Here is a 27,116-nt window from a genome sequence, read left to right on the forward strand (position 1 = left end):
TGCAACTTCTTGCAAAAGGCTTTATTTTTCCTTCCTCACGGGCTGCATGTAGAAAGTCCTGGGCTTCACAAAATATCTCAAGTATAATTACAATCATGGATATGTCTTAAACATAATCTAGGAAAGGGTCCTCATTACAGACGTTCTATGGATTTCAAAAAAAGAACACTTAAAATCAGTACACTCATTACACATAACCCTACAGCACCTACTACACTACTAAGCCCAATATTGCATCGGTACCGAAATGTAATATTGGACCTATTCCTATGAAAAAACTATGTCTATCGTACCCCAAAAAAACAAAAGGACAAACGCAAAAAAAGCAGTTCCCAAACAAGCCCATATCGTCCCGGACTTCTACGTGCAGTTTTGGGTATCGTATGGAGGCCCTTTCATTTATGTTTATTTTCATCGCGAACTAAAGGGGGTGAAGCTCAGGTTTTTTTATTCCCCGATATTTGAGGTAAGGAGTCAAAGCACCATTGTGTTGGGAATGTTAGCACCGATTATTTTTGGACCCTGAATTTTGTCTTCCACGCAGCGTCACGGGTTTGGTGCGAAGACTCCTACAAGGAGCAACAGATGACTGGAATCTTTCTTGGTGGTACCTTTGTGATTTCCTTTAAGCTTCATCGCATCGCACCCGTGACCACTGGTTACATATCGTGCACGCTATTGCAGCGTTAGCCGTAAAATCACACTACAAAAACAGTCTTCAATAAGACTCTTTATGTACAAAAGTGCCCTTGAACTATGAAATAGACTTTCTCCCTGCTTTTCACTGCACTAGATAGCACCAACTCGCTTCTTTCCAAGTTTTGACTTTCTTAGTGAACCCTTTCCTGGCAAATTTATTTCCTAGGTCAAGAGCGACTTCATGGCACTCCTCTATATCCTAACTGTACAAACAAATCTACGCCAATGTTAAGACTGCTCCAGAGTGTCTTAAGATTAATCCTCCCACAACTTTAGAAATCACTAACTTGGCGATCCGATAGAATACCCAAAAATGAGAAAAGCGCTCCGATACAAAAATAGAACAGTTAAAAATAAAGATGTTGGTGAGTTCTCTACTTGAAGCAGACCGGGCCAATTTCCACGCCGAATTCTTGGTCTGGTCTGCCGATGTCGTAAGGTGCAAAGTCGGTGAATGGCAGCCGCGTTGTCTTCTTTGTTTTGTATTCGAAGACTGTCTCTGCCCATTGTCCTGGTTTGGCGGTCTGTAAAATAGACACGTGAAGAGAGGGTCAGTTTTATGTGTTAACATCATGTTTAACGTCCACAAATCACTATCTCCTCTGTAAAACCATAGGAGAGTCCAACATAAAAGTTTGTGTGAAGTTAAGATATTGGACAATGAGGAGAATTACTTTCGAAGGAGTTAAAGAGGCTTTATACATTAGAGCACATTAACCATCCCTCAACCGAGACGGGGGCAGATACAGGCTGCCGGGCGCCTTAGACCCGTAGACACTACGGTTCAGGTCAAATGACTTAAGCTTCAGTTCATTTCAACTTGAGAAGTATAAGAAGACAGACCGAGGTCTTGTTGGAAAGAGCTTTACCTTGTCTACGAAAAAACAAAAAGGAATATAATTTCTTCAATGAAAGACCAAGTATACATATGCTGTGATTACTTACCGCGCAACCGTCTTGCTTTACATCGTACTGGTATTTCCTGGATCCCTCGGCCGAAAGTTCCCACTCGCTGTTGCCCATGAGCTTGAGAGCCCACTTGTAGTTGCTGCTCCTGGCGTTGAAGTACGCTACCGAGTTCTTGCACTGGTAGGTGATGTTCTGGCGAGCACCAACGCTGGACAACCTGAGGAACTGCAGTTGGATCTCGTCGGCGGTGTACTCGAAGTTGTAGCCGCCCTTCATGCTGTCGCCGAACCAGTAGTGCTTGCTCGGGCCATTGATCCAAGATCCCCTCGGTACCTGGGAGCGATAGGAGAAGAAACGGAATTGTCACCAAACAAGAGACGCGATTACAATATACACATGGTAGCCTGTGAATGCTGTGATTTTGACGCTATTATCGTGACTGAGCACATACATAGGTACTAAGCACACCGGTTACACCGTTGACTCGACACGAACGATCCCAAGCTTATGTTTTATACAATGGAAAAAGTAGCAACATCCCGACGATCAATCTAGATGACGAATATACAAGAAGTTTACGTCGTTTAAAATTTTTAAAAAGTAGTTCCGTGGCCTATTTGAAGCAATAAGGGCCGTGGGCTGCTAATCCACTGAGTCCAGGGCACAGTGTTATTTTACCTCCCCAACCGAAACTAGGTACCCATTTTGCACCTAGGTGGATTGAGGAAAGTCGTGTCAAGTGCTTTAACCGAGGCCGAGGACACAACGTCTAGCCATGAATCTAACGCGTCACCTCTTAATCTTGTGTCCGCTAGCATAACCACTCAGCCACTTTTAAAACAACAACAACAACAACGAAAAAAAACACTACTAGTATTTGTTGAGCAATGTTCATTTGCTCTCACCTTGGATGGCTTGGCGTAGACACAGGTCTCCTCTGTCTTCATGTCGCAGAACACCTCGATGGCATCAACAGTGCAGCCCTGGTTAGGATCGATCCAGTAGTTACCTGCAGGGAAGTGGAGAACACTTGTCAGATACAGAAGAGAGTGCACACGTCACAGTTGTGTTGCACAGTGGGGGACTCAAACAGGAATACGATCATAGTGGCAACTTAAAACCCTTGAAAAAGCCTTCTTTTCCTTGAACATTTTGGGCCAAAAGAATGTATGTACTGTATGTATAAATATCATGTAGGTACTAAACGTTCCCAATTCGGTCACAAGTTGTTCACTTTACAAAAATTAGTTGTGTAAGAACAGATGTAAGTTGTTGGGTCCTGCCTGCCCTGAGCGGATGGATCCGCGGTCTCACCCCTGAGTTCCACTCTGGGTCTCATGTCATAGCTCTACACTATGCACAATGCATGTTTTTCTCACCAGATGGCCAAGTTGGGTGGCATAGACGAAGGTCGCGGCAGGTCCTGGCAGGGTTCTTTCTGGTGCCAGTTGGCTTCTTGAGAGCGTCGATCTGTGCGGTGATGGCGTCCAGAACGTCGGTGACCTTCTTGTCCTTGGTGTCGTCTGCAGGGGCATCCTAAGAGATGGGAGGGGGGTGGTGGTTTTGGAAGATACTCATTAGAACTGATCATACCATTGCTGTAGGCCATATAATACTAACAATGCTTACTCGTAGCTTTTGATAACATTGATACACTTTTAACTGCTGCATTGTAAAATCATCTATATTCTACATTACGAAGCGTATAAACATACCGGCAAAAGCGAGCTACTTCTTTAAGCATGTAATACAATCTATTCCCAAACGCATTGGTACTATAAATTCCACTATTCAAATCAACAAAGAGCGGCATCTCTGCCGTGACGAGCATGTGGCCCCCACTCCCTCGGCAGGGCTGCTAGCTTCCTGCGCTGTCTACGAATTTGGATCCCTCTTATGGCTGTTTTACATGCACGGATCTAACCTCAAGAAGAAGGGTACGGGAAAGCTGGGCATCTTAAGGGAAATGGAGTGAAAATACTTACAGAAATCCATTTCCAAAACTAAGGTGTTAGGTGACTTGTCGAGGAAAATGTTAGGGCTTAAGCAAATGGAAATATAATCACATGCCACTTACCACTGGTGTACGACAAAATATATGTTCATTACTTATCCAATACAGCAGAAAGCTGTTAGAAAGTAAAGTTCCTTATCCTTTAGTAGCGAAGGGGAGACCTACTCTGTAATAGCCTCTTTGTGGATCTGGGCCCTTGGCAGGTTGGCCCATGAATGCAGAGGCGGGGAAACCACCAGGATCGCCTGCGGGTCCGGGGGGACCGGGAGGACCGGGGGGGCCGGGCATACCCTGGAAAATGTTACGTACGTACAAAAGTAAGAAATCGCGGTCTATCACCATACCTCTTGATATTGTCCAGTTTGCGGGTTTAAACGGGTCACGGGCCTTTTTCTTTGTGGCATTTGCAGGGGAGCTGCGGGCGGACCTGGAGGACCGGGCGGGCCAGGGGGACCACGTGGACCATCTGGACCCTAGGATAGAGGGCGCTCAGTGTTAAAGATATCCCTGTCAGGCTGCCCGACGCTCATTGCGAGGTTACGTATCGTCGACACACACGAACGTACGTACAAGCTGGAGTGGTTGTGTTGTAGCCATGCCATCAGTTAGGTTAGCTTCCACTAGTGTGGACGTCTGTGAACTAGGAGGTGGTTGTTATCACAAAGGCTGTTAGCTGTCGGCGCCAAGACAGGTCTCCTAACTCAATGTTTTAGCCTGCGATGCGACAAATTGCATAACAACTTGACATTGAGTTAGGAAGTGTTATTCCCCCGTATTCATTTCACATCGAGGATATACGTTTTGTGGAGATCAATAGAATTGAAGGACTCCATACTAAACTGGTTTCTACCAGTAAAAAGGAATGTTTCTTTCGAGTCTTGTTTCTCCACTTAGGAAAACAGTTTAGATCAGTGAGTAACAAAAACAAAACAAAGCATGAAGTACAAAAACATTGCATTATGTAAAACAATTAGTATAGTTTAACGTCCTTAAAGTCGCTGACAAACAAACAAAAATGAAAGCAATTAATCGTCAAGCCTGTAAAATACAAAACAATTGTGCACACAAGTAGTCGTTCTTTAACGTGCAGCCTGAAACTGATTGACGTGAGTTAGTTAGTGAGACACAACCTTCCAAGCTTCGCATAACAAAAGAGGACATGGCTCTCCGTTACAACCCATTAAATGTACCCTCTGTCCAGGACATTTCTCCCATGTTATGCAAGGAGAGGAGATCAGGGGCTTAAAAAGTTTAACAATAACAAAATATCGATATACAAATATATATATGCGAGCATAAGGTGTTCTTTCAAAGTTCACTAGATAAAAGAAACTTAAGAAATAGTTATAAATTACACTTAAGTTGTACGAAAACACGTTTCAACAATTGCTACATCCGAACATGCTTAAACAATGGCAATCAGAAACTCGCTTACTATTACATGCGTATAGAATCATAAATATCAATTCACGAAGATAAATCGGCATCTAGACTTGCAACAATGATAACTTGATCCCATCCTCTAGTAAGGCTTTATAAATAGGGCTGTGAGCCTAAAACAATTCTGGTACAGGCATAGCAGTTAATGTACAGGTCTGGACCTTCTGATATCAAAACATACATTTCAAAGTTTTCCTAACTTTCAAGTGCCAAATTTGCATGATAATTATCTTACAGTGAAGAAATATATTTTGTCTTTTATGTTGTCCAGGTACATGCACATGTACACCAGACGTTAAGTTCTGGACTCTACCTCCAGAAATGTATTGTTACAGATACTAGGTACACACCGTCCAATTTACAAGGCCAGTAAAGATGGTGGGATTGCATGTAAGATAACATGAACAAAGATGGAGTGTCTTACCGCGGGACCAGCCTCACCAGGACGACCACGTGGACCCATCATACCGGCTGGACCAGATTTACCATCGTTACCAGGTGGACCAGAAGGACCACGACCTCCAGGAGAACCCTACAGGACAGAAGGAAGGGAAAACTTATATCGTAACCACAAACGTTACCCGAGACGGGGGGTGATACAGACGTCATTCATAGCTGACGTCACACGTGCATCAAGTCACGTTTCCTGAGCGATTCTTGAAAGGAGGGAAACGGCAACTTTACCCATAACCACAAACGTTCCTCGAGACGGGGGGCGATATATACTTCCCACAACATTTCATAAAATCACGTTTTCCTAGTCAATCGGTGCGGATAAAGAATTAGTCGAAATCATCGACGAGTCCAATTTTTTGAGTTGGAGAACAGCTTAATTGTTCCATAACATTTTTCATTATGTTTCACAAGGGAATAACGACATACTTCCGTTCAAAACAAAGTACACACTGCAATTACCATTTGTGTGCTTGTTTACTAGGTGTTTACTATGTGTTGTATGTGTGTTCATAGTTCATATGTGTGTTCACAGTCATAGGCACTTACTCTCTGTCCAGCGGGACCGGATGGACCAGTTGCACCTTGGTCACCGGGCTGGCCCTGGAAGATACAAGAAAGTGAAAGGTTAGTTGCATCCCCTGAAGCGTAGTCTCATAGTTCTGGCACTGTTCTGGACGTTTTTTTTTGCGTCCGTTGCTAGACGAAGTCGTTTCTCTTACAGGACCTTTCCCCAGGCAACTGTCAGCATTACTAAACGCCCTGTTTATGCCTGATTAACATGCATTTGCTTTCAAATAGTTTTCTATTGAACTTTTTAGGAAGAAGCTATGACAAGTGACAAGGAACGTCCTTAAGTGTGTATGACTACTCACGGGGGGACCGGGCAGACCTTGCAGACCAGCGAAACCACGGTGTCCCTTGGGACCCCTCTCTCCTGCCTCTCCAGACTCACCCTTAGAACCAGGAGCACCAGATGGACCCTGGGAAAAGACACATCATAGATTGTGGTAAGCACATGGAAACATCGCGGGATGGGGTAAGTGAAAGGCAATGTCATCTTTAGAAGAACAAGATTTTAACATACCATCGGATGCATCAACTGTATAATATTTCACGGATATTATCACGGCAACTTTAGAATCAAGCAACAAAGAGAAATCCGAATATAATCATAAATAAAATATTATCATGTTAAGCATTGGTTATGAGAATGGAGAGGTGTGGAGATACTTACAGATGGACCACGGGGACCCATGGCACCAGTAGGACCAGATGGACCGGCTGGACCCTAGACCAGGTAGAAAGGAGGATTAGCAGGGAACTTATCACTCAAATTTTTTTTTTTCAAAACAAAATACACACAAATCAGCAAATTCATACAAAAGCTGAACATGGAATTGCGTTCTTTCATGTGAGGAGCAATATATCTATCCAAATATAATTAATTTTTTTGCCGCGAGAAATGGAGCCTGCATCTTTTAGCGTCATGAGTATGACAGTTGACTTTAAATTTAAATCTAATTCATATGTGGCAAATCTTGACATGGATCAGCAGGAAGTGTAGACACATGGGTATGTCTTTATTGTTCACAGAGATCTAGGGGAAGGAGAGGTGCATGTAGACATCGCTGATGTTTCTTTGCCGCCAGGTGATGAAATGAGCTTCGGTTGCGCCAACCAACCTCAACTGGCTTCTACTTACGGAGTTACCCCGGTCACCGTTCGAGCCGGGTGAACCGGCCGGGCCAACAGGACCTTGTGCACCGGGCAGACCGGCCGGGCCAGGCTGGCCAGCGTTACCGTTTGCCCCCTACAGTACCATGCGGATAAAAACAATGGTCAAGAGAAGGATAAATTGTGGTTGGAAAACTAGACTTACAGTATCACCACGATCTCCCTGTTTGCCGGCGGCACCAGCAGGTCCAGGTGGGCCGAGAGGGCCGGGGATTCCAGCGGGACCATTGGGACCGGGGTTTCCGCGGTTACCCTGCAGATTCAATACATGGTGAGTACAAGCAAACCTACACTTAGAGACAAATTGCGGATCCAATCACGGTAAGGAAGACCAATGAAAATTCAAAAACACCGAAATCAACACGGACGAAACTATTCTTGGTAAGATGGCAACGCTCCTTTGGCTCTGGGTGGCAAGCGGTGTCCCGGGCAGCATTTGATTCAGAACTCACGAAAAGTCAGATATTTTAGGCAGAGAAACTCGAGTTCAAGCAAAGGAGACGCGCAAGAATTTAGTTAGGATTAAGTAAGTAAGAATAACAAGAAAAAGTTAAGATCTTCAGTTTGGACCTATTCTGGAAAGTAGCTTTTTACAAGACGTATTTAGTAGATTGTTGATTTATAGGCACAACGCCGATGGACAGGAACATAACGGGCAATACGATACTACATTTACACAAACGTTAAAAACAACGATAGAGAAGGCACTCTCCACCAGACAACACGAACTACCATTGCGTTTACAAATACACCGTAACAGCAAAGTCTATTAACAGTCGTTGTGGTACACTCGTTCTATCTGCATCAATAACTTCCAATATGCAGTCGGACCAATGAAAAACAACTTAGTTGTGGACAAAACTTGTTAGAGAATCCATCGAACTATCATCGCAGAGACGAGATACGAACCGACACAAGGCAACATTGATTGAATACAACGTAATTTAAGAAACAAACGTTGCGTTAACAACACTACATAGATCAGCTTTAAACGTCAACATAAAAAGTAACAAACGTAGCATGCATTAGTCGTTAACGTTTAACAAAGGTAGCATGCTTTGGTTATCAACTTTTAACACAATCAACTAAAATAAAAGCACTAATTAATATGTGTATTGTAGTGTTCTACTGTTACTATGGTAGTGATAACATGACTCTAAAGATGTTAGTTTTGAATTTTTTGTCGAAGTAGTATTCATGTCATTTTACTGACAATACCACGTCCGTCTGCAAAGTCTAGTCTAGAGCATTCTATTAGTCAGGCAATACACAACAAGACATTAAACATGAACTTTTTAACATTACAAAAGGAGTCACCTACTGGTGGGAATGAAAATGAAAAGTGACCTTGAGCGAAAGTGCCAGGATGGAGACTATATGGAGAAGTGCATCTTAAATCGGCCGAGATTTACCCAAAATCCGAATCAAAATGATGGTTTAATTTCAGTTTGGACTTTCCCCAGCATGCCATAATGAATACGATAAACATGACATGGGATGAGATGGCAGAATGGATGTTTTGTTGTTTTTGTTTTTTGTTTGTTTTGCGGGTGGTTACCTTGTCACCCGGTCTGCCTGCGGCGCCGGGAGCGCCATCATTACCAGCGGGACCCTACAAAAGAAAAAATCCAGACACGTGAACACATGAGACGTTACCTTCTCTCCCTGAGCACCAGGTAAGCCAGGAGGTCCGGTGTTTCCTGTGGGACCCTATGGAGGTACAACAACGTTTGTTTGCTGAAACTGAGAAACATCGAAGCAACGGGCAGACAACGGTGGTTATGTCATCGAGAACATTAGAGACTCTACAACTAATATTTTACGGTGCGGTATTTTGAAACTGAGAAACATCGATGCAATGTGCAGACAACGATGGCTATCTGACGGCATCATTCTAGTCTCAATCTTCACCATAATATTCTAAGAATGTTTCTAGCCATGATCATTACAACGTTCATATTCTTAAGCATTCCATTCTTAAGTTGTATGATATCGCTTAGGCGAAATCCCAAGATAAAGCTTCAAGACGTAAAACGTTTAGACATAAGGATAATTTTGTACACTAATCTTATGTGCGCTTGACAATGAAGATGTCTTTCATAACTCTCGAAAACATCAAACATGGGATGCAAGTACGTCCTTGCATGCATATTCTACATCGAACATAACGAATGGGAAACTTGTATCATTACACTTGCATAGGCGAAACGATCAATAAAAACTGAAATATCTAGCAAATCGGCCACGGGAAGATTTTCTCTCATTCATATGTTACCTCGGGACCGCCTTCACCAGGTGGACCCATCATGCCTTGTGGACCAGGAGGTCCAGGGTTGCCGCGATCTCCAGACGGTCCAGAGTTGCCAGGCTTGCCAGCCTCTCCAGCAGCGCCAGGCGGGCCAGGGAAACCACGCTCTCCACGAGTTCCGGGCAGACCCTACAGAAAACCAATTAGCTTTCATTCGTCTGTTTACATACGGCCTTAGAAAAGTGTTTCGTATGAAAAGGCATGACGACAGACAGGTACTTTTTGAATGTTCCACGGGTAGACCATACAGAAAACCAATTAGTTTTCATTCGTCTGTTTACATACACCCTTAGGAAAGTGTTTCGTATGAAAAGGCATGACGACAGACAGGTACTTTTTAAATGATTCCACGGGTAGACCCTACAGAAAACCAATTATCTTTCATTCCAACGTCACGCCCTTAAAAAAGTGTTTCGTACGAAAAGTCATCTACATACACTGGTACATTTTAACTGATTCCATGGGTAGAAAAAGCCTCATAATGACAAAAAAAATAGCTATAAAATGATAGAAATGATGTAACTTACCACAATACCCCTTGATCCTGCAAGACCCTGGGGACCAGGTGATCCGGGAGGACCGCCAGGACCATCGGAGCCGACGTCACCCTTGGATCCCTCGGGACCAGGTGGGCCAGGAGGACCAGAATCACCAGGGCGGCCAACATTACCAGGCTCTCCTCGGATACCCTTCTCACCATCCTTACCAGGGTTACCGGGGGTACCAGCGTTACCGGAAGGTCCAGATGGGCCGGGGGGTCCGACACGGCCAGGGGCACCGGGGAAGCCAACGGCTCCGTCCGGTCCCTTCTCTCCACGAGCACCCTTCCTGCCAGGCACACCGGCGGAGCCCTGGAGTGGAAAGGTAAGACATGGCGGAATGTCATTCCTAAACCAATGTCGTTTGAAAGATTACAAACTACGTATACGCCGGACTTGCAGAACATAACCCAGCATCAACGTTAACGCCACATCCGAATCTTCTTGTGTATGAATGTACGTGGAATCAAAACATGCGCCAACTGAGAAGTGGTTCCAAAGATGGCATTATTGCATGTGTTACAAACATCAAGTCATACTTATCAGATGAAATCTACGAACCACTTATACGTGGACTAGTGTTTCTACCTTGATAGCAAAAAGTCGATTTTCCACATCTCTCCATCAATCATTTGCGAGCATCAGAGTCTGATGCTAGCCTGAACTCAATCAAGCTGTAACGGCTTGCTGCCCTGTAACCGCATAGCCGCCCGCGGGGAGGGGACAGAAATCTGATGCATGGCGGCTAGAGACATGCATCGGTATCGCCAGGCTTGTCTACTCTCGGTGCAGACCCTCCAGTCAGTCCTCTACGCTTGCCTAAATAAAAGCCCCGAAAGAAGTTTCTACTTACGGGAGGTCCGACGGGTCCGGCAGCACCCTGGGCACCAGGAGCACCGCCATCACCCTTAGGTCCAGAGTCACCTTGCTCACCCTTCTCACCAGGAGCGCCATCTCCACCCTACAGAACAACATTAAAAGTTTATTGCAAGTTCTTGCCCGTATGCTAATTGCAAGTACATGTAACATGAAAGGACGGACAGACAATATATAACAATACAGAATTTGACTTTTCTAGTCTAAATGCTAACACTAAATTCTAGCTTATTTGGGTTTGACTTCTTTTTCCGAGACAGTGAAAGACGAATGATCCCACTTTTTCTATAATGTGTGGGTTTTGTGATGTTATGAGGAGAGTAGTGTTCTTTTTGTCTGTTAACGGAGAAATTTGGATAGAATTTGGTGGCCTCATGAAACAGCGCCTTTCTTTCTTGATCGTAGAAGGGGCAACATAAAAACCTTCACGTCAGCAAACACAATTTTTCAAGAAAAAATAAAGAGTGGTTTGACGGTGATTCTTAACCAAAGTAAAACCGTTTTCGTACGTTTAGCATGCTCATACAGACTAGGTACAGGTCATGGTGATAAAGCAGAAGAACAATTACAGTGATATGAGAATGTGATATCTTACTACATCTACCATGACCTACGTATACTATTATGTATATCTTCAACGTCTTCTATCTTAAGACAGCTGGTATTGAGAAACGTTGAAATACCGCTACTATTAAGATCAAATAACATTCCAACATAATTTGATAGCTCACGTTCTTCACCGCTAATCGTGTCTTAGGGCATCAAGAAGAGGCAGAGAACAGAGCAAGACTTACAGGCGGGCCAGGGAAGCCAGCGGGGCCGGCGGGGCCGGGCTGTCCACGCTCACCAGGAGAACCACGAGATCCAGTTGCACCGATGGGACCAGCTGCACCAGCATCACCCTTGTCGCCGTTAGCACCTGAGGCGCCCATGGGGCCTACAGGGCCGGGGGGACCCTGGGGGCAGAACGAGAAGCATCGGTGAGATCTTCATTATCCACACAACAGTTTGTGTACATTCTGGGCACATAAACAAATATTTCATCACTTACTTCTACTTTGCAATGTTTTAGGGCCCAGGGTATGACGAGAAGCATTGGTAAGGTTATCCACACAACAGTTTGTGCACATTCTGGGCACATTAATAAATATTTCATCACTTACTTCCACTTTGCATTGTTTTAGGGCCCCGGGTATGTCGACGAGAAGCATTGGTAAGATTATCGCTATTTACGCAACACATTCAGTTTGCATTTGGGGCACATTAATGTCTACTACTATGTAAAGGACCTCATTAACAACATCTACAACTACTTTACAATGTTCTTGGACCCTGGCGTATGGCGGGAAGCATTGTTAAGATCATCCCTATCCACAACACTTTTAGTGTGCATTCGGGGCACATGACGCAAATATTCTATCACTACAGATACTGGCATGTTATTTACAGGGTTTCGCTAGCATATTGTAACAGATATTTATGAAAGATCTACTTACACGTGAACCTTCCTTGCCAGGGGCACCCTCAGGACCACGTCCACCGGAATCACCCTAGAATGAGACACGAAAGACGTCATCATCAGAACATTAAGAGATGTGGTAAGCGTCATCGTGATTATGGCCACTGCTGGCAAATCGTCTTGTTGGAAACAATCAAGGAATCTTTTATCTCCTTATCTTCTCTCACTGCGATCATCTCGCTACGTCTATGTACACAGTACCTTTTCCTTTACATTAGATTTAACTTGGACACCTCTTGGTGGTTCCTTAGCATTTTTCTTAATGATGAAAAGGACATAGTAAGGAGAACTTACACGGTCACCCTTAGCGCCACCAACACCAGGAGATCCCTGAGCACCAGGCATGCCCTGAAGACCGGGGGGTCCGACTCCGCCAGGGGGACCCTTCTCACCGGGAGCACCCTACAGACAGCAAGGTAAGTCCATCAGAAAGGGTTGGAGACAAATAAGGAGCACCGGATCTCTATACAGAATATGACAATGGTACCTAAATACGTACAACTGCAGGTAGAATGGAATATGCGAAGTTATGATCTAAACATTAATTGGGTTCTGTGTACATCTTAGTAATGTAACAAATGGGCACTTCATTTTACATGTGCAATATGTATTTCTCAGTGCTAATGTGACAGAATCAGATCGCATGCATGTGTAGATATGTATCATGGACGTCTAATATCTGAACGTGCTAGTATACTCTGTATATCTCCGGAAATGACTAATCCCGGTGGAGACAGGCTTCAGTCCGTGTTCATCTTACATTCTCGTGCAATATGTATTTCTCCATATATGCATATCCTTATGTGACAGAATCAAGTCGCATGTATACTAGTATATGTATCATAAACGTCTAATATCTGAACGTGCTAGTATACTGTGTATATCTCCGTAAAGAAGGACTTCTCCCGGTGGAGACAGGCTTCAGTCCGCCACCTGTAATACAGCAAGGACGGTGAGAGACGGGGTAACCTACCGCAGCACCGTCACTACCAGCGGGACCGTTGGGACCTCGTGGGCCAGGTGCCCCAGCTGGGCCAACCGAGCCACGCTCTCCGGGGAAACCTCTCTCTCCCTAAAATGCACGACGTTTGGTTGGTTACGTTAGCTAACAGTACATAGAGGAATAGAGACATACCGCTGCACCATCAGAACCTGCGGGACCACTGGATCCACGGGGACCGGGTGCGCCACCGGGGCCGACGCTTCCACGCTGGCCGGGCTCTCCGCGCTCGCCCTAGTAGTAGTCAAACCGGCGGAGAGAACAGGCCAGAACACCTTCGATTGCTTTGTCGGTTTAGTCGAAAATCGAGCGAAAGTTCAAATTCAAATTCAACGGCTTTGAAAGTTTTGTGGATGGAATTGCAGAGGGGAACTTTGCATTTGGAATGAAATGCAGCGATGTCAGGTTGGTTTTCCAACATAGAGAATAGCATGAAACGCAGTGCGCATGCTTAGGCCATGACATTTCTGGTCGTGGTCGCTTGGTAGAGCATCTGGGTATTGCAGATGGTATTTGGCACTTTTGTCTGTTGTCAATGTCGCTTCATGCATCGCAAGATGTAGCAAAATGCGTGGCCTCTGATGACGTAATGACAGTTACATTGATGACAGCAGGTAACGGGGGGCGCCCGTACATCGCACGCGCCCTAACATCGCACGGATTTTTTACTGATCTTATTTTGCATAAGTACGCCGTGTTTGTGTCCAATGACTATGCTGATAAGGAAGGTAAATAACCCAAGTTCATGCACATAATTGTCATTTACATTCAAAACATATGTGTACATATTCATTTCTTGTTTTGTCGAAAAGTAGTATTTTGACAATAATGATGGTAGCGCTATGTAGAGGGTCACTGCGTAGCTAGACGGCCCGGCACCTAAATATACGACCTGTGCCAAGCAGATACATAAGTCACACAGCTATCATATACATAAGAAAAATAACTTCATAAAACACTAAAAATTTGGGTCTTTAAGTGTTTGTTGAGAAGAAAACCGACCAAAGAAAAACAACGTAAACATTGCTGTCGTCTGACGACGTTGTTTTCCCGCCATTTTTTTGGACCGCGATGGTGGCGGGACTATTCAACGCACAGTTTTGTTACGCTCTAACATGTGATTGGTACCGTCTATGAAAAGGAAAATGAATAGAGAGATGGCGAATATATTTCCCAATAAGTAGACGGAGTATTGTTGATGTAAGCGGTGTCGTTTTTTCGTAATGATTTCGTAAGTCGGGCCGCATTCAATATGTACGTCGGGCCGCGTAGTAGCCTATTTCCCGTGGAAACATGAGCTTGGATGCGCTAGATATAGCCCTTCTCACATGACGTGAGAAGTGCACACAGTCAAAATTTTCCGGTCAAAAGAAAGCTAGAATATAGCAGACTTCAAGCCTTATTTACATTTCCCAAACTTCATCACCAACTTCCGAAGAGAGCAAAATTACCAAAGCGTAGTAAGTTAGGCACACTATCTGGCGTAGCACTAAATCAGAAGGTACATTCGTGAAAACGTCTCACAGCGTCTTCCGCATGTAACGCGGAGCATAAAGGGCCCATGAACAGCATAAATACATTTCTTGTCCAAGTATGGTCTTCAGATGAATGTGTTCAAAATTCATTCATTAAAACATGACCATTCTCTGGCAACCAGCAATGGAGCGCCGTGAGTTCCAGCGCGTAAAAAAACGTCCGAAGGTTGGGCACCCCCCGTTATATCTGTACTTTCCTTACCATTGCAAGAAACTACAAGATGAAAAATTAAAATCTACGGCAAGGAAATATGAAGACTATCTACAGCATAATGAAGCTTAGATCTTTATATTGCATCAATGAATCATGAAAAGACAGCACGAACAGACGAGGTCTAGAATTCCGCGAAGAATAGAAGCCCCTGTCGTTCTCCATGCCATGTTAAAGGTCTGATTACTTCGTCAGGTGGGGTGTGTTGGAGCGTTCATTTGGGGGAAATGGTTGGATGGGATGGTGGGGAGGGGGTGGATATTACTCACGCGTGGGCCAGATTGACCGGGGGGTCCGGCCTCTCCAGGGGTGCCAGGGTCTCCGTTCTTACCACCCTCACCAGGGGGTCCAGCTGGGCCGGGCATTCCCTACGCAAAACGGTGGGAAAAAACCTCACGATTTATCTCTGAAACGTTGAACGTCGTCTGACGCTTTTACAGTTTCTTTTCTTATCAAACTCTGTATCAATACTAAGTAATTTTTTTAAGACGCCTTTACATCAAATCGTACCAAACGGTCGAAACTAGCTACAGACTCCATTCGAAACTGGAAGATGCGTTTGCAAATTTGGAACACTTTTGACTGACTGAATGGATGACGTACTTGGAATCCAGGGGGTCCAGTTGGTCCGGGCTCTCCACGCTCACCAGCCTCACCGACGGGACCGGGGGGTCCAGATGGGCCGACCTCTCCGTCCTTACCGGGCTCTCCCTGTCGAGGGGAAAAAGGGGTGAAACGTTAGCTCACATATACACAACAGTCCATGCGCTGCCAGACAACGACTTGACAGAATAAGATGATCCCATATCCAGTTTTAAGATCAGAGAACGGAAATTAGAATCCACCTTGAGGATTAAGTATTAACAACGGAGGATGTACTTGAAGAGTGTGAGTATTTTCTTACCCGTGATCCCTGAGAACCGGGCTCTCCGTCCTTTCCGTCTTTGCCGCCCTCTCCGTTGGCACCCTTGGGTCCGGGGAAGCCCATGACTCCGGGGAGACCACGAGCACCTTGTGGGCCAGGGGGTCCAGGACGACCGTCCTCTCCGGGAGGTCCCTGGTGGGTCGGCAGAGTGCCATTGTTATCATCATCATCATCGTTATCATCACAACTAACATACGCGTGCAACTTAAACGGACTGGATTCGTGATGAAAACGCATGACAGAGATATAATGGAAGTTTAGTTGCAACTTCATAAGGCTAATTGGTAGAAGCATCGAAGACATGCATGCATTGTACAGTGGTAGACTTTGTTGACACAAGAGAATATTCAAAATAATAGTTTTGGCTATATCTAGACAACTTCGGGCTGGCTTTTTGTTTGAAGCAAGGGAAGACGAAAACGGTAATCTCCCCTTTTTACAGACCACAGAAATTGGATTGCTAGGTAGACGAGTACGAGAGGTTTTTGGACGCAGGGGAAGACGAAACCCCAACTTTTTCTTGATCTAGACCACAGAAAGTGGATTGTTAGGCAGACGAAGGTACGTGAGATGGAGATAGTACTTACATTGGGACCAGTTGATCCAGTCTTGCCATCAGATCCAGGACGTCCAGTCAGACCCTAACATTGGTTAAAAATCGAAACAGTTCATTAGAATTTTGAAAACAGTCAACGAGAAATACAGACATTATCGTCACCACCACTCCAAATAAGATGATAAAAGCATTCTTTACATTATTGCGTTAGTCATCACTTTTTCAGGTTACTTATATTAAAATAAGTATTCTAAGCAAATCATCTGTCTTAAATACTGTTAAGTAGGGATGCCTGTGAGAAGCGTAAGGTACGTTTCGTGGCAATCATACGTTAACCTGTCGAGCAGGTAAGTTACATACATCATTCATTGCTTTTTAATACGTCGCTGCCTTAAGTTAACAAGGAAAATGTATTATGTACTCATTAAGCGAAAGAACATCTCAAAGTGTTACAAGTAAGTAGCTGTAGGAAAGAAACAAACATTTACATCAACACAGCGTGTAGCTATACTGGTCCAAGTTTAAGTCTTATGTCACCACTTAAAGTAAGAGCCAGTCGAGGTAGAGTTTGAGCTTGGCCTCTGCCGAGTCACCCACTGCATGACATTCGGTCTTCAAGCACATCTTAAAGCATGTGTAAAGGTTCCATTTCTCAACATGGAAGGAAATACGGAACCTTTACGCATGCTTTATTTTGGGTATGCTTAAAGATACGATTTTGTGCAGTGACCATTAATGGGTTAACGTCGCTGCAGGACGCAAGTGACATACAAGTACTTACCGTGGGACCAGGGAGACCCTGTTCTCCTGGCCTACCAGGCTCTCCCTAAATGAATACATGCATTTCGATATACAGTCAGTAAGGAGAAGACGTGCACGTAAACAAAGAAGCCTTCACTTACTCTAGGTCCGGGTAACCCTTGCTCACCAGGCCTGCCCGGCTCGCCCTAAGTCGGTAACACCGGTCATGTTTAGTCGTTGGAAGTAAAATCGTCGTCAACATTTCAACGTCATTGTCAAATGCCAATCTCACATATATACACATGTCATCTGAAACTCGCACATTGTATGAATCGTACTGGTGACATATCAACAAGTGTGAAAATCAGGTAACTTAACGTAAACATAGCAAACGCAGGTAAGATTATCTTATTATATTCATTTGGCTAGCTAAGCAAAACATTACGCACTGTTGCTCACAACTACATATCAAGGATGCAACGGCCAAATTACAGTCAACTTGACTCACATCATCAAATACATTACTGTACTTCATAAATATCTAACAACAGCTCGAACATTAACAACCATTTCTGAAGATAACGACATATCTTACAAATAATCATAAGGAGAACTTGACAAACGATCTCTTTCAGTTTGAATTATTCTAAATAATCATCAGAGAACTTTACAAACGACCTCTTTCATGGTCAATTATTCAAAGTAATCCAACGTGGGTGCAGGCATCTTAGTACGATACTTACAGACGGGCCAGGACCACCCTGAGAACCGGGGGGACCACGGGCACCAGCTTCACCCTATTGGTTGGTGAAAAATCAACCAAAACATCCTTCACACATTTGTTGTCTACAAGATAGGGATCTTAGACCACATATAGACCACTTACGCCAGCCCCCTTAGCGCCTTCAGCCCCGGGAGGTCCTCTTGCTCCTGGTGCACCCTGTTTGTGGTGAAGACAATGGTTGTGATGCATGGCAATGGGTATGATGGGCATGGAGTCATTAGAGCAAATGGCAGCATGAAATCAGGCCAAATCAACAACTGTCTTCTTCTTATTACAGGTTTGCGATAGCAAAACCAGTTTTATTTTCGTCGGCGTCCATGGGCGCCGCCATATTTGTTTGGATCAATACCAACAGAGGAAAATCAAAGTTTGCCTTGTTTGAAAAATGAGATTCAGTTTGGCTGTTATCACCGCCGACAGACAGTTGAAGATTTTGCCAATGTCTGGAACATCAGTCATGACATTCGAATGTCATTGAGTTGACATTCCCGATACTATGACGTAAAAATGTGATATATGAATATACAGTATATGAATAGATGACATTAAATTGCATGCATTAAAACTATGAACATGACAACACAGGACAAAACGTAAGTGAAAGATATGAGAGATAGTATATATTCAAGGTAGATAGAAGGAGGATAACATTGGGGAAATATCAGCTGATGAAAAATGGAGGCATGTTTTGGAGTTGTATATCTGGTCCATCATCTGGGCAATCTCCTATCATCTTCGGCCCCTTCATATGTAGGATATGGTGTAAAATTCTATGGCATGGTGTCATGGCTTCGAATGTTCATGGCGTAATATGTTTCACAGTTGGCATGGTAGCAAGTTTTCGCGTATGCATGACGTATTGCAGCACTAAGTATTCAAATATGCATTAGTCAGGTTTCCTAGGATTGGCACAGCCGTTAAAACATGCATGGGGTTATGTTTCGTAATTGAAATGGAGGTATCTTATCAATTATGCATGGCGTAATAAGGATATGATTTTCCAAACTACACTATGGGCTGACATGGATGCAGTTTTTTTCTTCAAATACAAATGGCGTGAAGTTGCAACAGCGTGGAATTCTCATGAAAGTGTGTGACGTAATGTTCATCATAGTGATGTCTCCATATTGAAGAGAGGAGCTAACGCCGGAGTGGTCTGCACATGTCTTCGATCCCGTAATAATTCTACTTCGTCACGTCACATTCTCACACGTGTGAAGGAAAGGAAACGGTATGATTTTGTTTTGTAATTCTAAAAAAAAAAAAAGAGTTGTTGCATTTAAAAAAGAAACATGTTTCCTTCACTTTGCAAATGTGAGAGATGCAACGCAACCGTGGATATTATCACTTGGGAGTCACCAAGTTATTTTTTCCAAGGCAAGCTTTTAAATAAAAACAACGCATGCTCTTGAATTGGTAATACGTCTAGCATGCGAGTAGGACGTTGCGTTGAGTTACGAAAGAGACGCTCAATTACAACGTCCACCTTTATCACGCCTTCCGTCCAAGCAAGCAAGCAAGCATCGTTCATGCCATTTAATGTACTGTTAACTCCTATTAACATTGGTGTTTTACGTAATCGTCATGCAGTAAACTCCTATTAACATTGGTGTTTACGTACTCGTCATGCTGTAATTCAACGGAGATTTCAATGATGAGGGCATGCCTTTAGAAAGCCATTTCAATTTTTTTCATCTTTTTCAAAGTGAAATGTATTTTGAGAGTGAGCCAGAATGTAAAACCTTAGGACCGGGACCTCCGTCAGAACCAGGGAAACCAGCGGGACCGGGGCTACCCTAGAGTCGAGACAGACAAGAGGAACAACTGTAAACAATAAGAAACAAAACAAGAGTATCGAGAAAACTAGGAAACCTTAGGTCCAGCTGCACCATCGGCACCTGGGAAACCACGTGGGCCGGGGCCTCCCTGCAAAACAACAACACCTTTCCAACATATCCAACAATAATCACTACTTTTGTCACAGCTCTAGTTGTCACATCTTGTTTCTAATCTAACAATCGTGAACAAATATCAATTGCCTATGTTTAGTACATTTACTATTATTGGTTCGTTCACCAAAATTTTTTTTAAAAGTTACTTGAATCTTTAACAGGGTATTTCGATTGCCATCTTAACTTTCGACAACACAGTGTAAAAGGAAACGATTGGAAAGATCGTGGAACCTAAACTTACAACAGGTCAATAAAACAATTGGAAAGATCGTGGAACCTAATGTTTTAACGGGTCATCTTCACGCACGACAACACAATGTAAACGGAAACAATTGGAAAGATCGCGGAACCCAAATTTATAACAGGTCATCTTTCGACAACAAAGTATAAAAGGAATACATTGTAGATTGGAAACAGCGTGTAACGTCGTGTAGTTTACCCTCTCTCCGTTGGGTCCAGGTGGGCCAGGTGGTCCGCCCTCTCCGCGGGGTCCTCGCTTACCGTCCTCACCAGCGGGGCCAGGTGTACCGATCTCACCGGGCTCACCATTGGCACCCTTGGGGCCAGCATCTCCCTTGAATCCGGGCAGACCGGGGGCGCCAGGTGGTCCCTTGGCGCCAGCGGAGCCGGGGCTACCAGCGTTACCGGTCGGACCACGGGGTCCGGGGAAGCCAGGAGGTCCTTGGGGACCAGCAGAGCCCTGAAGATGGTAAGAACCAAAGAGGAGGTTAGCATCTGTGCAAATCGCCAACGAAATCGGGACTTCTTCTCACCTATTTCGTGCAGACAACGAATTACAACTTCTGATGAAATATAAGTCTTGTAACAAAAAGTGTAACATAAACCAACATTATCTAACCAGGGTGCATAATTCCGCCACCATGAAAATGTACGTCCAAACAAATCCCCAACCCAACGTCCCCCAGTATAATACACTGCTGTATATCTTAACTGTGCATACCTGGGGGTGCTGTACTAGAGACCTTTCAAACTCACTGTTTTTCAAAGTGGTGGATTTATGTCACCCGGCGGATTAATGTTAACGGAGGTTATACTTACAGCAGATCCCTTGGCACCGGGGATACCGTCGATACCAGCAGGGCCCTGCAGACCAGCGATACCAGAGGGACCAGGGGAGCCGGGCTCACCACGCTCTCCCTGGGCACCGGGGGGACCGCGAGCACCGCTGCCGCCAGCCTCTCCCTTAGCACCAGCGCGTCCTGGGAAGCCAGGTGGTCCAGTAGGTCCAGTTGGGCCCTGGAACGGACAGACGGCTCATGAGTATATATTTATCCACGGACAAGTAATTCTACTTCATCAAATCCTATTAATAGACATTCAATCCTACTAATAGACTGAGACTTCACGAGTTTATCCATGGATAATTCTATTTCATACGTTGATGAAGTTTGGCCCTGCAATAGACAGACGGCTCATGAGTATATCAATGGATAATTCTTTTTCATTCAATCAGCGTCTGATAGCAATCTAACGTTGAGAAAGAATAGACATATAGGTAAACGATGTCTGAAGACAAAGCAATCTCTACAAGTGGATAAGATATCAATTTCATGTTTTTTAATAAAGAGAGAACATCGAAATGTTTTTTACTAAGATTCACGACCATACACGACAGTGTGGTAGATATCACAATACTCACGGGAGGACCGCTTGAGCCAGACTGTCCATCAGCACCAGCGGGTCCGGGGGGACCAGTGGGACCGGATCGGCCACGCTCTCCAGACATACCGCGGGGACCCTGCAGTCAACGACATAATACATTTATTCTAACATTTATTCTTTGAAAATCCCTTCGCCACCTAAGTCGTCGCCAAAAAAAAAACTATTTAAAAAACTTGTCTGATGATTATTAACACGTTTATGATCACTGACAGATCTCCGAGGCACGTGAGAAACAGGTCATCTTTAAAATATGATCAATATTGAACAGCGTAAATTTTCATGACCATGTGAATGAATAAAAGACCCTAGCCTTATGCCCTTACAAGCTTAACACAGGCCATGGCTATGAAGCCGTTCTAAGTACAATTACAGTGATATAAGAATGCGGTATCTTACAACATCTACAATGGCTATTGTATACTAGCAGGTGTATTAATATATCCTTTTGTATGGGGCAATAGATGTGCCACTCACCATGGGTCCTGGGGATCCAGCAGTACCGGGGGTACCGGCCTCACCCTGGGAAAACACAAAAATATCGACGAATTACATCACAGTCGTGTCCCTGTGGTGTAGTGGCCTGCGCCTTTGTCTCTCACCACATCTGGTTCAAATTACTTGGACCAGAAGGCCCGGGTTCAAGCCCCGGGTAGGGCATCTCTGGACAAGAGGCGCATTGAGTCATACCAAAGACTTTATAAAAATGGTACATACTTCTGAAACAGTATGGAAGTTAAACACACTTCACTGCCAGTGGACTAGCCCCCTGCTACAGTGATTGCACAACAGTGTGGCCCAGGGCTATGAAACAGAGATGGGCACCGCCCTATACATCAATATTGGTGTGGGAGGATTTTCACTTTAACGTGTGCCTTCGAGCTTCATACAACACCTTTTGGGTCATGACAATTTTCTTCCTTAACAGACAGTCGCTATGGGATACCTCTCAGTCAATACTGTTACCGGTATCAAGTCTTTAATTCTTGGTTTAAGTGCGCAACGTCCATGCATGGCTAGGCTGGCCAAAGACTGTCGAGTTTCAGTCGGCGTGCAACCGGTGCGACGTCCATGCATGGCTAGGCTGGCCAAAGACTGTCGAGTTTCAGTCGGCGTGCAACCGGTGCGACGTCCATGGATGGCTAGGTTGGCCAAAGACTGTCGAGTTTCAGTCGGCGTGCAACCGGTGAGACGGAAGGCCATATGTCAACGGACCATGTTGGTTCCACATGTGCAGTCTACTCGGCTGACTGAATTTCAGTTTTTTCAGACAAACAGACTATTTGCCCCGGGCGCAGCCTTAATTAATACAGTCTGTTCACGGTATGGTTACGGCTTACGTTTCTGTATGCTAGAAATTCGCACCAAACAGTTCAGAATGCCTGCCCTTCATCGCTGTCTGTTAATTTCTCCAAAGGCTGATAAGAAAGGTTACTCAAGGGAAGCGGTGTTCCACTGATTGCAACCCAAACCTTAATTTTTGTTTGGTGAAATATTTCCTTTATATTGTGTCGTGTTGAGATATCACCTTGATGAATACTTTAAGGATGGAAAGAAAGGCAGTGGAACCCGTAATAAGGTGACAGAGGTGTTTACTTCTCTCTGTCTTCTGGTAGATGAGAATGTATTGCTTTTAACCAGGTGTACAGTACATTTGTACACATCAAATAACGGTAACGAACTCGTTTCAACTACAACGGCCAAATGGGATCCGCTAGAGCCACATCATCACTTGTAACAGTGGGTTTGGTACAACCACATCATCTTTAATACAAAGATAACAAGCACATGTTTGGAAACAGCTTTTGGTCGTCCTTTCCAAACACTACAAGCTACATGGCCGCTTTCCAAGAGATGTGGCGAGGAGGAAACTTTATCCCAATTTCCGAGCAACGGCTTAAACCTCTTTAAATCGTAGACGAAACAATAGAGTTGCCAAATGTTTGATCTTTAGATACCCTCCCTGGTTGGGTGCCTAACAAGAGACCGTTGATCTACAGCATTCTCCCAGTCCGAATGAGACGGAATACATTTTGTTACAAAAGGAAGGTAACCAAACCCATGTCTTTCAGATGGTGAAGTTTGCCAAGGACTGTAACATTGCCAACGGGAAGGTTTTCTTTGAATCCAAGACCGGAGACACAGACGTTTCCAAGACCACCATTGTCCCCAAATAAATAAATGAGGAATTTCCCCCTGTTCGTCTAGCCGATTTGATTTGGCAAGCTATTTCCCCGAGGCAAACTGCCAACATCTGGCGCACATCTGCATCTTCTAACATTTAGACCGTTCCCAAGGAAAACGAAGGACTCACTTGTCACTTCGGCTCTTCTTGAGTGCTACCACGACCTTTAAAGCTGAGAGATCATCGTATACCTTCACGTGCCACCCTGCTTTCATCTTGCACAGAAGATTACTACCAACCATGGCCTGCCCGTGGATTATTTGCAGTGTACGGTAACTCCATGCTGTATGGTTTGACTTTACATAATTAGGTACAGACAGTGGTATCTTCAGATCGGACAGGCAGATACTAGTACTGTAAATCAACCTTCACCGTTATCAACTCGACCTAGAATGAATTACACAAAGAAGCGTTGCTGAAAAGGTAGCCGAAGTCCCATAGCCTTTCTGAGTCTTTTAGGGGCAGCCGCAGTGTCTAGGGCACGTTGTTGGAGGGCAGAGCCCAACACTCTCTCCTTTTACCGACCTTTACCTCCCCAACCGAAATCAAGTACCCATTCTTACACTTTTCTTAGGGTGATTTTGTAAGATGTTATAGCCAAAGCGTCCTCTTCACTGGCACGTCAGAGAAAGTCTACGACATGTCTGTTGCCGAGCCGTAACGATGTTCAGATGCTGGGACCCACAAAACTATCATCAGCACCGTATGTGACACGGCATACTTGCCAGGTCAGCGACCACGAATGGCAGCGAAACGATTATCCATGGCTTGAAACCACAATTTCTCGCTCATTAAATCGAACCCTGTGGGTCATTAGCCATTGTTAAAAATTTGAACGATAGTCGCCTGGACAACGGACTCCTTCCAGATGCTGAGGTTGTTGAACTAGTTCTTATGCCCGTGTGCGGACGACTGGAAGAACTTTAAGGTGGGACAGGCATCCCAAGTTAGACAAATGTGATGACTTTATCACTATCAAAAGCTAACATTGTTGGTGCGTCTTGCTGAGTCTTGTGGAAGTGTCGAACAGTGTTCTAAAAAGGTACGACATGGATTTAACTCACCTTCTCACCAGGAGAACCACCCTCACCCTTTGCGCCATCCAGACCAGGGAAACCCTGTGCAAAAAGGACAACAGAAGTTATGTACATATTGCATTAGTTATGAACGTAGAGTGAGCTACGATACTATTCTCACGTTCATAGCTCACTTGGTCTTGTACGTGTCACGAGTTGGCTGTAAAGGCGGTAGATGCGAAACGGCAATGCATCACAAGAATTTACTTTCACGCCTACACACTCAGCTGGTCACAACAACTACACTCTTATCAACCATGGTTGTAATTTCGTTTTGTTTCAAATACTAGAGATATCGTTTTTTTTTTTTAAAGATGAAACGTTTTAATTCTTACCCTGTGTCCCTTCAGTCCGGGGATACCAGGAGTGCCAGGGAAGCCACGTGGACCCTGAGGTCCGGGTGGGCCGATGGGACCAGACTTGCCATCCCTTCCAGAAGAACCCTGAAGACGTCATCAAACAACAACATCAGGTCAAGACGTAGTCAACAGCATCAGTTTGTCGTTTAACATTTATAGCGTCTTACTTTTTATATGTTCCGGTGAGATAATAACAAATAAAAGCCTTGAGGCGTAGAATTAATTCAACCCTTTACTTATTAACACGGCGTACGGACTCATCAAACAACGAGGCTGTCAATGTGTTCATAACGTGCATTCAAAGACAGTGGTAAATGTGCCGCTCAACTGTGCAATTATGCCGAGAGCTAGAGTCATTTTCACGTCTAGATCTGGAGTCGTCAATCTGATATCAGATAAAGTAACGGTGCAGTGACGTAAACGTAACGTTGTTCAACTAGTTTGTGGTGCAGTCATGCTGTCGATCGTGCTTTGTACAATACGTTTTTCCTACAGTTACGTCGTGAATCGTACTACGTTACGTTCAACCTAAGTCAGTCAAAAAGAACTCACGTCTTCACCAGACTTGCCGGGGGTCCCCTGAGGACCACGTGGGCCAGTAGGACCCTACACACGCATAATGGGAGCAAAATTGTTACTGGTAGAAAACATTACGGAGAAACAGGGGAACTCTACTTACATCTTCGCCAGGCTTGCCAGCGGGACCAGGGGGTCCACGAGGGCCACCAGGACCCTAAACATATGGCATACACATACACACAGAGATGTGATGGTCAGGACAGACAGTGGAAAGAAGATGTGTTTTCCACAACCCTGTGTCTTCTTGTAGAAAACAGACGGCGTTTACGTTGGCTCATGTTGTTGCTGCTTTTAGTTGGCTTCTTTTTGAGTTAGACAAAACTATTCTTTGTGCAACGTTACAGTACTTACGCCCCTACAAATTTGTTGCTTTCTGTTTGCACCTTTTTGAGTTAGACGAAACTATTGTTTGTGCAACGTTACTCCCCGACAAATTTGTTGCCTTTTGTTCGCACCTTTTCGAGTCAAACCAAACTGTTCATGTCGCAACGTTGAAGTGAAGAACGGTAATCAAAGTAAGTAAATGATTTCGGTGTCCCCGACAAATATATTACCACAATCTAAAACAACCTGCCGTCTGTCTCCTACTACCACAGTGTTTTGGGAAACATGTTCAAATGGTGAAGTTATGAAAAGAATGCATTCAAATTCTACATTTATCATCATATATATTGCATTTTTTAAAAATCTTTCACGGTGTATGAAGATGAGGCAACTGAAACGCTAATGGCAGAAAAGATGGGAGCGAAATTCAGAGGGAAATACTGAAAACGTTCTTGAACGTTTAATCAACCACAACATATAAAGGCAATAATTTAATCTACAGCCGATCGTCCAGACGGATGGTAGTTTTCCTAATTCCATAAAAATCGTCATTCTCTTTATCAATGTTGATAGACGGATGTAACATCTCGAGACTTCCAGTCACCTCTGACCCGGTGCTTACGTCACACTTCCAGAAGGTCACGTGTCTAAAGCAGTGGGTCAGTGGAACCTGAGGAAGACCGATGGTACCGTCGAAGATTCTTTGATGAATATG

General features: G+C 44.3%; 1 protein-coding gene across 17 annotated transcripts in view; it reads right to left on the reverse strand.

Annotated features, from left to right (window-relative positions):
* LOC136446431 (collagen alpha-1(II) chain-like) overlaps positions 1-27,116 on the reverse strand; it is a 45,590-nt gene continuing 18,474 nt past the window's right edge. For 2 of the 17 annotated variants that reach the window (XM_066444787.1, XM_066444799.1), the window contains exons 9-40: positions 26,051-26,104; positions 25,475-25,582; positions 25,128-25,181; positions 22,356-22,400; positions 21,859-21,957; positions 21,258-21,455; positions 20,638-20,898; positions 20,119-20,172; positions 18,349-18,402; positions 17,624-17,668; positions 16,753-16,806; positions 16,145-16,297; positions 15,844-15,951; positions 15,510-15,608; positions 13,468-13,566; positions 12,789-12,896; positions 12,472-12,525; positions 11,770-11,931; positions 10,953-11,060; positions 10,088-10,411; positions 9,528-9,689; positions 8,909-8,962; positions 7,398-7,505; positions 6,753-6,806; positions 6,391-6,498; positions 6,065-6,118; positions 5,487-5,594; positions 3,967-4,095; positions 2,988-3,144; positions 2,514-2,617; positions 1,645-1,941; positions 1-1,223 (exon numbers count right to left, since the gene is read on the reverse strand). In XM_066444787.1, the coding sequence (XP_066300884.1) occupies positions 1,074-1,223; positions 1,645-1,941; positions 2,514-2,617; positions 2,988-3,144; positions 3,967-4,095; positions 5,487-5,594; positions 6,065-6,118; positions 6,391-6,498; positions 6,753-6,806; positions 7,398-7,505; positions 8,909-8,962; positions 9,528-9,689; positions 10,088-10,411; positions 10,953-11,060; positions 11,770-11,931; positions 12,472-12,525; positions 12,789-12,896; positions 13,468-13,566; positions 15,510-15,608; positions 15,844-15,951; positions 16,145-16,297; positions 16,753-16,806; positions 17,624-17,668; positions 18,349-18,402; positions 20,119-20,172; positions 20,638-20,898; positions 21,258-21,455; positions 21,859-21,957; positions 22,356-22,400; positions 25,128-25,181; positions 25,475-25,582; positions 26,051-26,104 (3,726 nt within the window). In that variant the 3' untranslated portion in view covers positions 1-1,073. Of the gene's footprint in view, positions 1,224-1,644; positions 1,942-2,513; positions 2,618-2,987; positions 3,145-3,787; positions 3,914-3,966; positions 4,096-5,486; positions 5,595-6,064; positions 6,119-6,390; positions 6,499-6,752; positions 6,807-7,220; positions 7,329-7,397; positions 7,506-8,810; positions 8,865-8,908; positions 8,963-9,527; positions 9,690-10,087; positions 10,412-10,952; positions 11,061-11,769; positions 11,932-12,471; positions 12,526-12,788; positions 12,897-13,467; positions 13,567-13,629; positions 13,729-15,509; positions 15,609-15,843; positions 15,952-16,144; positions 16,298-16,752; positions 16,807-17,502; positions 17,548-17,623; positions 17,669-18,205; positions 18,260-18,348; positions 18,403-19,988; positions 20,043-20,118; positions 20,173-20,637; positions 20,899-21,257; positions 21,456-21,858; positions 21,958-22,355; positions 22,401-25,127; positions 25,182-25,474; positions 25,583-26,050; positions 26,105-26,177; positions 26,232-27,116 lie in introns of all 17 variants that reach the window. The other 15 variants (XM_066444792.1, XM_066444801.1, XM_066444797.1 and 12 more) reach the window with 14 other exon arrangements.

This window comes from Branchiostoma lanceolatum, chromosome 12 (genome assembly GCF_035083965.1).
Source record: "Branchiostoma lanceolatum isolate klBraLanc5 chromosome 12, klBraLanc5.hap2, whole genome shotgun sequence".
In the NCBI taxonomy this organism is placed as follows: domain Eukaryota; kingdom Metazoa; phylum Chordata; class Leptocardii; order Amphioxiformes; family Branchiostomatidae; genus Branchiostoma; species Branchiostoma lanceolatum.